Source organism: Anopheles cruzii, chromosome 2 (assembly GCF_943734635.1).
Source record: "Anopheles cruzii chromosome 2, idAnoCruzAS_RS32_06, whole genome shotgun sequence".
Lineage (NCBI taxonomy): Eukaryota > Metazoa > Arthropoda > Insecta > Diptera > Culicidae > Anopheles > Anopheles cruzii.
The window spans coordinates 58,431,642-58,446,502 of record NC_069144.1 but is presented as its reverse complement, the minus strand read 5'-3'; the positions used below and the strand labels follow the sequence as shown (position 1 = coordinate 58,446,502).

At 53.5% G+C, this 14,861-nt stretch overlaps 3 protein-coding genes across 4 annotated transcripts; 2 read left to right on the top strand and 1 right to left on the bottom strand.

Moving 5' to 3' along the window:
- Nucleotides 1-390: 390 nt before the first annotated feature.
- LOC128268629 (integrator complex subunit 14) lies at nt 391-5,548 on the top strand. Its single transcript, XM_053005766.1, has 2 exons — nt 391-579; nt 3,815-5,548. The coding sequence occupies exons 1-2, from the start codon at nt 391-393 to the stop codon at nt 5,546-5,548; spliced, it is 1,923 nt and encodes a 640-aa protein (XP_052861726.1).
- Nucleotides 885-3,769, top strand: LOC128268628 (dnaJ homolog subfamily C member 2). 2 transcript variants are annotated; one of them, XM_053005765.1, is made up of 3 exons: nt 885-1,579; nt 1,653-3,039; nt 3,241-3,769. In XM_053005765.1, exons 1-3 carry the CDS (start codon nt 1,266-1,268, stop codon nt 3,442-3,444), a joined length of 1,905 nt encoding a protein of 634 aa, XP_052861725.1. In that variant the 5' UTR covers nt 885-1,265; the 3' UTR covers nt 3,445-3,769. The 2 variants fall into 2 exon arrangements, with proteins under 2 accessions (XP_052861725.1, XP_052861724.1); XM_053005764.1 differs by having other exon boundaries at nt 1,653-3,767.
- Nucleotides 5,549-11,175: 5,627 nt separating the features above from the next.
- LOC128268047 (homeobox protein Meis3-like) lies at nt 11,176-14,508 on the bottom strand. The gene is made up of 7 exons (XM_053005046.1): nt 14,174-14,508; nt 12,684-12,834; nt 12,322-12,591; nt 12,169-12,253; nt 11,501-12,087; nt 11,336-11,401; nt 11,176-11,256 (listed from the first exon to the last, which is right to left on the bottom strand). The coding sequence occupies exons 1-7, from the start codon at nt 14,506-14,508 to the stop codon at nt 11,176-11,178; spliced, it is 1,575 nt and encodes a 524-aa protein (XP_052861006.1).
- Nucleotides 14,509-14,861: the final 353 nt, after the last annotated feature.

Below are 14,861 nucleotides of genomic sequence, written 5' to 3'. Positions count from 1 at the left end.
CTGCGTATATTGTAGAGGGCGCGCGGGAGTCCACAAAATGGATGAACATTTTTCACAACGGAATCGAAAGCAAGTGGAGCGAACTTAGCACAAAAAGATTGGTGATGTAGCCAGCTCAGTGTAGCTTAAAATTCAAACAGTGCGGCACATTATTGAAAGACTTTTAAACAAAATAATTCACAATCATGCAACGCCAATAATATGTTCACGAGTGAAGTGCAAAAATGAACATGCACGCGATTTGACAGTTGGGGTTCGTTTCCCAAGCGCAGGCAGTTTTCGAAAGTGTACATCGTGATTGTAAGATATTTGCCTGATCTGCACGGCGAAGCTCCGCTTTTGTTCTCCTTAGAAGTCAACCCGCTTTTCGACAATTGCCGCGCTACAATAATGCCCACGATTATAGCCCTCGATGTGTCGCTATCGATGACGCGTCCGATTCCGAACTCGTCCACGGGCGGCACAACTGCGGCCGGGATGCCAGAAAATACGCTAACCTATCATCAAGTGGCCATGCAGGGTATCAACAGCATCTTGGACTACCTCTCGAAGCACGCTCGGTTGGAGTTTGTTTCGTTGGTAAGTAGCGAACTGTGGAAGACTCCATTCGCCCGGATGGTTTGTTTACATTCATTTCGGGGGTTTCGGTGTGTGTCTGGAAAGGGTGGAAAGCGCGGGACGGTGTTCACTCGTGCCTGTCGATTTGTTTACAACCTGAACGTGCTAAGAAATGACACTCCGCACTGGTGTTCACGAATGAACGAGCTGTCATTTGTTTCGTGCGATGTTTTGCGAATGTTGGCAGCGCCGTTTTGGACGGAGCTGTCAAACGCTGGTAAAAGTCAGAATTTGCGCGACAAGCAGCAGGAGCATCTGTTCGGTCGTGTTCCGTAGAGGGATTCCGCCGTCGCTGACCGTGCGCTCTCGGTGCTGTGAAGAAATGCGGTTACAATTTCTCCCTTTGGCTGCACAATAAACGGCTACACACGACGCCAACCACTTGTTTCTCACCAGCCAAAAGGCCATGTGCATAAACGTAGATAGCTGCTACGGGCGAGAGTGATCCACTACCTACTTCGATGAACCCACGTGTTTGAGGTTAGGGTTCCATCGACGACGACGACGGTAACGACGTCTATTTTACGGCTGTGAAAAAAGAGGAGAACGATCCCTACGGCGGCAACGACGGACACGCCGAGTTGAGGTGTTACATAAAGGAAAAAAAAGAGAAGAGAGCGAAATACGAAAAAGGCGCAGACAGGACGATGGCGTTCAGTAGTGATGCGGTGTTAACTGTTGCCCTGCGAACCAAGTACGATGTTCGCCGTAGCAAAACCTCCGGCGATGGATTCGAGTGCCTGCAGTACCTTCACGAAACGAAACCTATCGAACCGAAGTGTCCTCCCACCCGCGATGAGCTGATTGCATCCGGGCAGCTTCCGGCGACCGAGGGGGCCGTCGATCCGGAGGCACTGTTCGAGGAGCTGTTCAAGGTGGACATCGACTACCTGAAAAGTTTGGATCCGAAAGATTGGAAGAATCAGGACCACTACGCCGTGCTCGGATTGAAACGGATGAGGTAAGCTTTTTTGCCACCCCAAGATGTGTTTGATCCTCTATCTCTCTCTCTCTCGCTCTCTCTGCTTCGTTAGGTTCGTGGCGACCGATGAGGACATCAAACGGGCGTATCGCAAGATAGTGCTGAAGCATCACCCGGACAAGCGGAAAGCGCTCGGCGAGGAAGTGAAGCAGGACGATGACTATTTTCACTGCATAACGATGGCGTACGAGACGCTCGGTTCGCTCAAGAACCGGCGCGCGTTCGATTCGATCGATCCCGAGTTTGACGATGCGCTGCCGGGGCAATCGGAGGTGGACAAGGACTTTTACGGCGCGCTGTCTGACGTATTCCGGCGCAACGCGCGCTGGAACGAATCGAAACGGGCGGCCCCGCAGCTGGGCGACGACAGTACGCCGCGTGAGCTGGTGGAGGACTTTTACGACTTTTGGTACAACTTCCAGAGCTGGCGTGAGTTTAGCTACCTGGACGAGGAGGACAAAGAGAAGGGCCAGGATCGCGAGGAACGGCGCTGGATCGAGAAGCAAAACAAAGTGATCCGCTTGAAGCGCAAGAAGGAGGAATCGGCCCGCATCCGAGCGCTGGTGGACCTGGCGTACAACAGTGATCCGCGCGTGGTGCGCTTCAAGCGCGAGGAAAAGGAACGCAAACAGGCAGCAAAGCGCGCGAAACAGAACGCATACCAGGCGCAGAAAGCGGAAGAGGAACGGGCGGCCAAGGAGGTGGCCGCCGCCAAACAGCGTGCCGACGAGGCGGAACAGAAACGCATCGAGCAAATACAGGTCGAGCGTGAGCGCACGAAGCGTCTGCTGAAGAAGGAGCGCAAGCAGCTGCGGGACACGGCCAAGGCGAAGGAGTACTTTACGACGGACGAAAAGGAGCGCCTGAAGCATCACGAGGGAGTGGAGAAGCTCATCGAGTCGTTCAAACTGCTCGAGCTGCAGGACTTTAACCGGGATCTGACGGCGGGTGGCCGGGATGTGTTCGTGAAGGCACTCGGCGAGCTGGAGGCGAAACTGGAAGCGGAGCGGATGGTCGCGATCCAGCAGCAAACGAACGCTGCGATACCGAACAATGCGGGCCTTAAGGTGGTCAACCGGAAGGCACTGTGGTCGCACGAGAACGTGCAGCTGCTAATCAAGGCGGTCAATCTGTTCCCGGCCGGTACGATCTCGCGCTGGGACGTGATCGCGAACTACCTGAACCAGCACGGCACCGAGCTCGGTGAGTTGCGGTTCTACGCGAAGGACACCCTCAACAAGGCGAAGGAACTGCAGAGCGGCGATTTCTCCAAGAGTGACCTTAAAACGGTGGTGAACCAGCAGGCGTACGAGTCGTTCGAGCGCAGCAAGAAGGATCTCAAGATTATCGACAACTCGGAGATCAGCACCAAGGAAGAGGGGGCTGCAACGGACAGCAGCCGGAAGAAGCAGAACGGCACCGAACCGGCACCGGCACCAGCACGAGGCAAATCGCCGATGGTCAACGGGCGACATGACACGAAAGACGAGGACAACAGCAACAGCAGCCCTGAAGGCAAGCATAATCACCCCAGTAAGCCGGCTGCGGCGGTTGTCAATGGCAACGGCGTAGATACACCGACCGCAGCCGACGCTGGAAAGGCACCGCCGATGAAGGCGGTCAAAAAATCGGACAAAGAGGCGGCGAACCGCGTGTGGAGCAAGGAGGAGCAGGCCCTGCTCGAGCAGGCCATCAAAACGTACCCGGTTTCATGCGGCCCCGACCGCTGGGACCGGATAGCGGAGTGTATACCGAACCGGACGAAAAAAGACTGCATGCGGCGCGTAAAGGAGCTGGTCGATCTGGTCAATGCCAAGCGCGAGGCACAGCAGGGGGTCAAGTAGAGCCCACCCCGTCGTGGAGCTGCCTTTCTGCCATTTCCCCCTTTCCCTCCTACCTTCGTATTATCTCCCCGCAGAACAAGACCAACAGTGAAGCTAATCTTATAAAAAATTGTACATAATCTGAGTGCCGTCTGTCGTCCTCTCCGACCGGCAGCGATCTTCTGTTGCCTTCTGTTGCACATCAAAAGTAGGACACTCGATCGCCAAGTGGGAGATCGAAATGAAGAACCAAGTAAAATCTCTTGCTAAACCAACCCAAGTGTCGTCGTGATCCGATTTAACACACACCGAAAATCCAAATGATCGATTTGATTCTTAACGCTTTCCGCCAAAAATGCGGCCATTTATACTTCCCCGTTCCCGTCTGCAGATCGTGTACTCTTCACTGTACGAGATGGTGGTGGACTTTACGCGCGATTACGACACGATCCGGGCGGCCCTCCACAAGATCGAGCACTACGACAAGACGAGCCTCGAGAGTGTGCTGGTGGCGGTCAACAACGCGTTCCGGACGCAGTGGGGCAGCGAGAACTACTGCCAGCTCATCTGTATCACCGACTGTGGCGTTGGGATGGGACCGAGTTCGCTAAAGAACACGATCATCAATATCCAAAACTGGAAAGCACAGTCTTTGCCTGCTGGTGGGGTGGACACGAACGGCACCACCGACAGTGGCAAGGGTGGAACGGCACCGCAGCCACCCGACAACCTGTGGATTGGCTTTGCGTACCCGTGTAAGCTCAGTTTCATGTGCCTCGGCAGTTTGGCAACGGACTCTGCGTTCCGGTACGGCACTAAGCTTTACCAGCAGCTGCTCGATGTGAGTGGCCAACGAGGGCAATTGTTTTTGCCGCGCCTCAAACACGACGAGTCGCTCGATGAGTCCGCCCTCGGCGATGCAACGTCGGAACAGGCGCCGGTAGGCTGTGACGATGCCGCCGGAACATCGCATCAGCAGCAGCACCAGCAACAGCGTCAGATAATGACCCGCACGTCGGTGGTGGAAATGTTTGAAGCTATGTGCGACACCAACTACCGGACGTTCGATGCGACCCTGCGGTGCGGTGGCTACTTCCGGCTCGAGGGCCCAATCGTGGTGTGGCCCGCACCACTACCGTACACGGCCCGCGATGTGCTGGGCAGTGAAACGACGAAGCTAATGTGGCGCCACCTGGAAGTGTGCGGTTTCTTGGCCCTGGCGGACATCGGATCACCGATGTCCATCAGCCGGCACCTGATTTTACCGCGCCACGCGACCGCTACGTCCCCGGCCACGCTGGACGATGGAAGCAAACAGGGAACCACGAAACTGGCGGGCGGTAAGAATGGCCATCACCACCACCACCAACACACCGGCGGCCTATCATCTGCCGAGGAGCGGCTCGAAGCGGACATTAAAGCGTTCTACGGCAAGTCGGAAGGTACACCACCGTCGTCGGGTGATCATCACGGCCACCACGATCATGCCGACGGGGCCGCGGCGGTGGCGGCGGCGGTATCGGACGTGAACAAAGAATCCGTTTGCGTGCTGCTACACGGTGCTCTGAAGGTGGAGAATATGGCCGCCCTGGTGCTGCTCGGTGACGGGTGGTACGGGTTCATCTACTCGTATGCGGATGGGAAGAAAAAGTCGAACCTCATGCTGAACGTGCTGCCACCCGGCAACGACGTGGTACCGTGGCTCGGTGACCTACGCTACCTCGGCACGCTCGAGGACGCGTTCCCGGGTGAGAACCCCTCGTTCCCGATCAAGGTGGACAAGCGGAGTTACTCGCAGAACATTGTGGTGTGGATCCGTCAGGCGGGCCTCCAATCCGACATCCAGAAGGTGCTGCGGCACGCCAAAAAGCTGCCGGAGAAAACGCAACACTTCTACAAGGAGCTAAACCGCATCCGGCGGGCCGCCCTGTCGCTCGGGTTCGTCGAGCTACTGGAGGGGCTGGCGCACATCTTCGAGCGCGAGATCGGCACACTGCCACTGAGCGCTTCACCCGACTGTGCGCTCCAGCTGACGCACGCATCAATCGAGCTACGCAAGCAGTCGAACCGGGACCCGAAAACCATCATCCACGCCGTGCCCACACAGTACAATCAGCTAGGATAGAGAGCGGATAATAGAGAAGATTGTACAGCAATGCAATGAAATAAACAGTTTTAGTAAAAAAACTAGCCGGGGAACGTCAGTTTCGAATTTCTTTCGCTAACAAAGTCTGTGGGTCGCCAAAATCCGTGTTCGGTGTTTCTCAAATAGTTTATTCTCAGCTGCCACACTTCCGCCATTCGTCGTCGTCGGCGACACTGCTCACGCTCACTTAGATGGCTCGCTAGTGCGCGACGGCCTACTCTCTAACCTACTATAGAGTCGCTCCACAGAGGAGAGTATTAACCCTTCTGCCTGTGCACAGCAGTTCTGCTCGCTCCTGAATCAATCAATCATTTTATAATATAGTAGTATACATGGGTTACCATCTTTTTTGTGGATGGGTTTTGTTTATCCGTTTCGTTTCTCAGCCACCGGCCGCCATTTTCTCGTATTTGTTACTTCTTTTTCTGGTTTTTTTGGTTTCTGCTTGAAAGGAGGCGACTGTTGCTTCGATGCATCCGAAAAATAGTGTTTAATTGTTTGCATGTTGCGCATTTCTTCGTCGCACCTTCGAAGCTTGCTGTGTAGTATCAACGTTTACATGTCTCTCTCTTATTCAAACAAGGAACCCGAAAGTAGGACGCAATGCCAACGTTTTTTTAGCCATGGTTTTATAATCTTCGTCATTAAATTTAGCTGCGTTTTTGTTTGTCGAAAGCGTTGTTTTTTTTGTAGAATAATCAAACTCCAACTACACACACCTGCAGACTCCTGCCGTCTGTCCTTTTGCTTAGCTGATGTGGTGATTTTGCAATGAGCTTGGGTTCGCGTTTGCAATTAGTTAATAAGATCTAAAGTTTCGTATTACGTATTCACGCGTTAAAACTGAAGGTAGTGGTTTTGCCTTGTTTTGCTTTTCACCGTAACCGACACGTTTGTGTCCTACACGTTTCCCCTCCGTCGGTCGTCTTCTTTTCGGTAATGGCACGGAAGTTGCTGTTTGGTTGGTTGGGTCTCTCTTGCTTCCCGACCTTTTATATGCTTGTTTCTACACTGCCCCACTTCACTCTAAAATTCCCTAAGAACTACAGGAACGGAATCATGAAATCGCTGAGCAGTGCCAGACCCGCCGGGCCCAATTATTGGCCAGAATTGGCAGCAGAAAGAAATCGGAACTTCCAACGGACGACGAATTGCACGACGGAAACCAAAAGTGGTAGCCTCTAGCCGCCCCGGGGCGCAGGTAGTTCTGCTGACGACCGTGTGTGCGTCATAATTACACCTAAACCTACAAACCGGTGGCCCACACGGACGGTTGCGGGGGTTGTTCCGGAAATAATTTTCTCCCCACGGTGCGCAATTATGCACACCGAGTCGTTGGCCACCAAACTTCGACCGTCACGAAACGCCGAACGTGAAATCAAATAATAATGGGAACAAATCAGGATTCGGGCCAAACCCAAACACCGGCACCACCGACCGAGCCAAGAATGTCTTGGTCAAGGCTTTGACCCCCGTCGTCGGGGCTACTGATTGAGAGTCACGCAATGCAATCCGCCGGCCCTTCACGAAATCGAAAGTGGTAAACACGAAATTTCACAAACACAGGCTTTATCCTTGAACCGTGCCGCACGGTCGCGGACACTCCGTCGGTAGAGGAGTATGGTAACTTTTGGTTTTGTTTTGTTTTTTTTTCTTGTTTGGAAGAATGTACCAGACCCCTTCTGTGCCCCACCGTGTGGGGCTAGGAGAGCGTTTGGTAAAAGTGGAAGTAAGCCGGTCGGTCGGAGCCCCTTGCTCCTTGGGGACACGGCAACACGCGGTTCAGGGTCTCATCAACATGGTTTAGGACGGTTGCTCGTGGCCAATACATGCGCGGTGTTCGCGTATCGTGGATCCGTGCATCTTCCAACTCGACGCATTCGTTTAGTATACTTGAGTAATGAACTCGGAGGAAGGAAGTAAATGGGTGAGCCACTGCAAGCAGCATCGGAATCGGAACAGAGCGCCGCGGAATAATTGTGTCAGAATCGTGAATTGGGAAGGGATGGCGCAAAGAATAGGCTTTTTTAGTTTAACATCTGAAAAACAGAAGCAAGACGTGGTCAAAATGTACATGGGCAAGTGTTAGGCGCTGTTGCAGTGGCTCCCCATATCACCTGGTTCCGCCAGATCCTCTATCTCTCTCTCTCTCTCTCTCTCTGTGTCCTTCCGGATATTCGGCTCCCGGTTGGGCGCGTTTGGTATTTAGGAAATGTTGAATAAAAACCTTACCCTACTACGTATGTATATATATATATATTTTTATATGTATATAATATATATATAGATTTATGTGCTAATGTTAGAAAATAATAACGAAAATTTGTTACTTTCTATTTATTACCGGTTCGGCTCACTCAATATGAATTCTTTGTTCTTTGTTTTCCTATTTACGTATACAAGTTTTCGTAGCACTGACGATGGTATTTTCTGTTTCCGGCGCACGGGTCGCGCGCCGTGCGGTTCCCAACTTCTGGCCAACCTTCGTTCCCCACGGGTGGAATTGTAAAAAGGGAGGCCGGGCCGATTGTGTGCCACTACTACTGCCTGACTAGGGCAGTAGTAGGCTAGTAGCGGCGCCACTAGTAGTAGTAACAAAACATGTCGGTAGTAACACACTTCCTCTTCGTCATTGGCATACATTGGGGGGGACCGTTACTTCTTCTTCCACCTCCTCTAGGTTCGATTCACTAGGTTCTAGGTATGTGCAGCGAGTTCCACTTTGTGTTCCACTCCGAGAGTGTCACAATGTTTGTAGCAGTTTGTTTTACATTCTAGTATCTCTCCGCAGGTTGCTTAGATCGTATGGTATACTTCAGTTACTTCGATGACTGGGTTTTGTGTTCCTTAGATTCAAAGATAGAGCTTCTTGCCCGCCTTCATAAGCCTAAGAGTTTCCATCGTGTCCCTCGTATACTGCTCTCGTATAGGAAGGTTTTCCAATGTTTTCTTGAGTGTTTTTCTTTTACCATTTTGCACTTTTCATCACTCACACGCACGCATGCGACGCGCACTCTGACTGACTGAGAAACGGGGGTTCCCGAAAAGAAACAATCGGGTCTGGGGGGTTGGAAATCAAGTACGAAATTAGGTTCGTCCGGTCAAACAAAGTGGATTGTGATGGATCAATTTGACCACCGTTCTGGCGGGGCCCCCTTGCAGGACTCGGTTACTGCGCTACGTGTTGTCGTCCGTCCGCAAGTTGCGTTTCTTCTATTCTTCCTCGTTTTTTTTTGCATGGCGATATGGAAATCAAATAAATCTATTATCACAGACTTCACTCGTCGTCGTCGTCGTCGTCATCGTCATCATCGTCTTCGCCTTCCTATACACCGGCCGACCGGCTCTCTTCGTTCGGCTCTGCAATGATGCGTACGCCGTCACCGAGTTTTCCCAATGATTCGTTCCATTTTGCCCATCGCTTCCTTTCTTCACGTGCTCTCGTCCGCTAATTCTTAACTGAGTAATGGTTTGCCTACGATTTATTAGTTTCGCGAGTGCGCTCACACCGCTTCTTACCGACTAATATAGGGTTGTTTTACGTATATCTGTTGCTTTGTTTCATTCTCTCTCTCTGTCTCACAGTTTTCCTGGTTCGTTCGCTACCGATCTGCCACGCCGCTACAACGGAAAAAAGCCTAAACTAATATGACACTTAAAAGTAACTTTGTTTGAATGTTGTTTGTCCTTCCGCCTTCCCCGCATTATTCTTTGACCCCCGCGGATGATGATGAAGGTTGTTGTAGCAGGTGGTCAGTGGTATTGTTTTACGTATACTTGGCTTTGGGGTTTGCATCTGCCGTTCTGCCTTCGGTTCACCACCCTCTTTCGGGCCCCGTACAAGTGCCGTGCACGTATCTTTCGTTTATCTTTCGGGGTCTCCGGGCCCCTTGAAGGGGTCCCCCCGGTGTTTACCCTTCGCGTTATCATTCAATTATCATCATCGGCCACGATTTACTGTAATGGCTTCGGTGCGTTAACTCGTTTTCGGTACCACTTTTTTCGGTACCGTTCTCACTGCCGCTGCTGCTGCTGCTGCTGCTGCTACTGCTGCTGTTGCGCTATTTTCGGCGCACGGCACTCACTACCGTGTCCCTAAAATGTATGCAAATAATATTTATTTATGTAATCACCGCACCGCTCCCTCTCTCTCTCTCTCTCTCGATCGTGCATATTATTACCACACATTGCACTGCGTCTTTTAACAACAGATAATCCCTGGTGTGGCCCCTTCCGTTCCCGCACCACAACCACACACAACGGCCATAATTGGGCGCGGAAAAACCCACCAACCTTTCCCGTAAATCCGATTGAAGTTTTTCTTTGTATCGTATCGGACCCACGAAACGGAAACAGAAATCACGTAAACTAACACTTTCTTCAGGACCTTCAGCCGATGGCGCCCGGCCATCGGTCGGGGGTCGGCTCATTACGAAGGTAATAAATATTAATCAATTCCAGGCGTCATCACCGCCGGCCGACACGCACGCCTCGTCACACGTTGGAGTGCTCCGCCGTTCACAGGGCCGCGCGCCACCTCCCTACTTTAATGATATTAACCAATAAAAGGATGCCGGACCAGCGCGCGCGGTCACACACACAGTGTGTGGTTGCGCGTTAATTAATAACACTTTTACCGAAATGAGTCCGGTGTGCGCGCTGCCGAATCGAAAGGTGTGCGCCAGAGCCAAGTGCCTTTCGTCACTTGGCTGGCCAGTCGGCAAGGGAGCCGTGGACCGATTTGCATGACCGCGCCGCGCGAAGGCTGCTTCGAAGCTGGTTCGAAGACCCTGTCGGGGATTCGAATTTGTTTGTAAATTAGATTTCTATTCAAATCTAATGGATTGTGGGAAACAACGGCCACCGGCAGAAGAAGAATGGCCGGGTGTGAGAGGCACTGTGTTTGCTCTCATTGATTGCTGCAATTTCTCGCCGCCCCCCCCGGTGCGGCCTCACCACGGGGGACGATCAGCATAAATACATATTTTGCCTTCGCGGAGTCAACGAAAAAAGAAACGGTAACATGTTCATGTTCCCCCCGGTGCTCCGCCGGGTGACCAACAATAAGTGCGCTCTAGGGTGTGCTGGCTGTGGGACATTCCGCCAGACCACGAGAAGTTCAAAAGTTACCCACAACAGCGTGTGGCGTGCGTGGCGATTATTAAGGACCACCACCAGCACCAGGCAGCATTCCGATCGGCGGCCGCAACCGATGAAAACAACGATTAGGGCGGTGTTTTCGAAACGGTGCGAAAAACAAAACCGGGCACCGTGGTCCTATTGTGCAAGGAGCGGCCCTCGTGTCAACAGGCCTCGCGCCCGCGGGTTATCGCGCACTGATTCACGTACGTATTGTGCCGGATTGATTAACGTGCCGGATTGATAATTGTTGGACCAAGTTCAGCCTGGGTCGTCTGACGGAGCAGCAGACGGAGCAGCAGCAGCAGCAACAGTGGAGCGTCCGATGGCGTGGCGTGACGCAGGACAGCGGTCTGTGGACGCTGCCGTCGCGCGAGGTGTTGGTTCGGTAATTGATGCCGCCGCTCGGGAGGATGATGAGGATGACAAATTGGAATGGTACATACGGTTGCGGCGCGGGACGCTGCTTAGTCGCCCGAGTTATCGGAAGTGTTCTCCAGCATCGGCAGCAGTATACGGCGTCGGGCGTTGATGAACCAATTGTTGACCTACGGTGCGGAGAGAACCGAAACGCGGGTATGTAGGTTTTATGTTGCTACGGAGTGTGCCGCTGGGACCGGAACTTACTTGCAACAGGGTTAGATTGGTTTGGGCGGCGATCACACGCTTCTCCTCCTCAGTAGGATAGGGATGCTGGATCCGCAATAGAGAAAGAAAGAAAGGAAGAGAGAAAGGAAGAGAAATCAAAATTAGTTGAAAACACTGAAAGGGACACGTTGGAAAAATACTAACGACTAGGTGCTGAAACAACCAGGCCCGCATGACACTGGTGGCCTGCTTCGGCAGGATGCCCCGTTTGTGGCACTTGCCGGACGAGGAGTCGTCCCCGCCCGGTGAGTCCAGCTCGGAGTCGAGCTCGTCGGAGCTACCGCACGGCGACAGCTGGCCGGCGTAGATGTCGAGGAGGGGCGAAGGCGACGGCAATGCCATCGCCGGAGGCCCGCCGAGGGCCACCAACCCCGAGTGCTGCAGTGCCGCCACCGAAAGGCTTTGATGATGATGATGGTGAGGATGCTGCAGCGGCGGTTGTTGCTGGTGCTGCTGCTGGAAGGCCATAGCGGCCGCGGCAGCAGCAGCGAGGTCGGTCAGCTGTACGGGAGCCATCGGTGGGCCTCCGAGCAGCGTACCACCGACATCTTTGGCGCCTAATTCCGGCACCGCAGCAACCGGCGACTGATCCAGTCCGAGGGCGACCTCAGGTGCTGACATTTGGTGGTGGTACGCGTGCTGCTGCAGCAGGGCCACGGCCTGTGGTTGTTGCTGAGAGTGATGGTGCTGCTGTTGCTGCTGCTGGTGGCCACCCAGTAAACCTCCCTTTGCTTGAGATCATAGACACCGTTTACTGTGCGCGTCCTGCGGAAACCCGTAAGAGAGGCCCATAGCGCTTCGCGGATGCTTACCTTGCATATTGCTGTAGTCGCTCGTGTCGCTACCCTGCAGGTAATCGCCCCCCGGATAGTAGCCCTGCGCACTCCCCGAAAGATCCTGTCGAAAGGGATATGGAGACGGTTAGGTCACGGGTCGGTCCCCTGCCGGCAACCGCGCGAACCTACCTGCTCTGGGCTGTTGATGGGACTGTTCGAGTTGGACAGGTTGTTGTTGTGCTCGAGCGCGTAGTCCGAGCGGAGCAGGTTCTCCGACTGCATCTTGCTCCGCAGGCAGGCGATGTACCGGGTGCAAAAATCGCGGCACAGTTCCTGCACCTTCTCCAGCTCGAGCAGGTGTATTCGCAGCACTTGGAGCGCCTTGATCATCAGCCCGTCCAGCTCGCTGTTGTTCGTCAGCAGTGGGCGCTTCTCCTTCTCCAGCAACTGTACAAAGGCCTGTACAGAATGGAACGGAGACCGGAGATCGGAGACCGGATCCCGGTACGATTAGCGTACGATTCGGACTGGATTACACGGGAACTGAATACCTGAATGTCTCGGGAAAAGCTATCGCCATCGCTGGCACCGTTGTTGGAGGAACCATTTGGACTGGAGGCGGAAGACGCGGAGGGAATGTAGCCTTGGGTCGCCTGTTCGCACTTTTCCAGCAGCAAGGCCAGCAGCGAAAACAGCGGGTGTCTGCGAAATAGAGAGTGAGTTCTTTAACTCGGTTCTTTGTCGGACCACGATCGAGGTGCATGGCTATTTGAACGTGGTGCTGCGTCCGAAAGCCATTAGCTACGCCATAACGGGAGCAACACTACAATATGTGGATATCGCCCACGCGCCAAACTTCGTGACCCCCCAGGTCAAAGGTGCAATTGTGGACACATCGGTCCTCACACGATGCCAACCGAAAGGAAGGATCTCCATTATCCGCCCACAGCGGCAGCGCCTTCAAGACGGTGCCGGGACAACAAGCTATTCGCTGCCAGCATTGGAACCATTGGAACCAATGTCTTCATCAGCTCGGATTGTTCGTCTCCGGGCGTTCACTGGGACGATGTCGTGGAGTTGTGCCGCCGTGTTTCCTCGTCTGCCACACGACACACAATCCTACGGGCGCCGCCATCATGCAAATCGAGGCGGTCACTTCGGAAAAGGATGCATTTAAATGCGCGCACACACGTGACACACACACACACGGACACAAATCGAAATGCCCGAAACGTGTGGTGTGTGCATCTGCTTGCTTCCCGGATCGTTCCCGGGTGCAGCGGCGATGTGCATCACGTCTTGGAGATGCATTTTCACACAGGAAAAATAAAACGAAAAATGGACCAAAACCCGCCAGCGCAGTCGGAAAATGGCCATCACGTCACGACTTCGCTGTGGGGGGGTACCGCTCCGTTTCCGTTACTATGGGCAACTCCTGGAACCTCAGACCTGAAGCGGACCAAGTCGGCACTGGCTGGAGTTACTCATGATTCTTTTTCGATCAACTATTTTTAGTAGTCTGATGAATGTTTGAATACACCGACGGATTGCTTTTTTGGGGTCGGTCGGTCGGTCGGCTTGCGGTTATGCATTTTGAAGTGCGCCAAAGATCTTGACGTTGTGTGTTTCAAGAGCCGGCGCGCCCGAACACCAATCAATCGTCGCGTATCACCCGTCGGAACCACATGTGGCTTGCTTATCGTGGGGCTAATTAAGCCATTCCAATGGCTTCGTCGCAAAGGTTAAACTTTGGAAAGACGTTATTTTTTTTGTGGGCGCCATTCGTTCCTCCTATCGGTGGAAACAGAAATAGCAACGCACACTCGAAAAAGGTTCCAGGTTCGAAAACTGCAAACTTCCAAAGAAGGGTTGCTTTGATGTGCCTCTTCCTGACTCGAGGTTGCCAGATCACAATATGCTGTGTTCGTGTGACACTCCAACGGGTTTCCATTGCTTTTCCGATAAATGGGCCAGGAAACTTAATTTTCAGGCACTCCACATCTCGGCTCTCGGACGTTGTTAGAATTAGAAGGCGCCTTACTTGTAAACCGCTCGTTTGTCGGCCTCGAACTGCGCCTGGTCGATGTCGCTGAGGCCATGTGGTGTTGAGATCGTGGCGCCGCTGCCAGCGCTGCCGGCGCTGCTGTTGCTGCTGCCGGTGGTGCTGGTGGTGACACTGTTCGGGGCCACCACACCACCCGGGGCCGTGCCACCGGCCCCGGTCGGGATCGCGGTGCCGTTGGGGCTGCCGGTGGTGTTGGTCGTTAGGTTGAGGGACGTGACGTTGCCTGCCGTACCGCCGCCTCCGCCGATTGTGCCCAGCCCGGACGCCGTCACGCCCGACACGGGCAGTGCCGTTACGCTGCTCTCCTGCATGCTGCTGTCTGTGTCCGATTTGTGCCGTTCGAGCGAAAACTCTTGGAAATCCTTTACTTCTTCTAGCCTTCTTCTGTCCTATGGGTCACTTTCGATTGCCTTTGCCACGGGGCGAGGGGGCCAGGGATATTTTTCAATCCACACAGTAGACTGGGCTTGAGTGTATCGAGTGTAGCATTGTCCGAAAAATTGGCCGGCCCAGCGACGATGTTCTTATCGGCCTTCGGTTCCCCCAACAGATAGGCTTCGTGCTGCGTCCGTTACCGTCACCGATGGCAACATCCTTCTCACACGTGCTTCTCGGGCTAAAAAGAAACAGGGATACAGGAAACGATTAGCCGGGGGTTATGGCA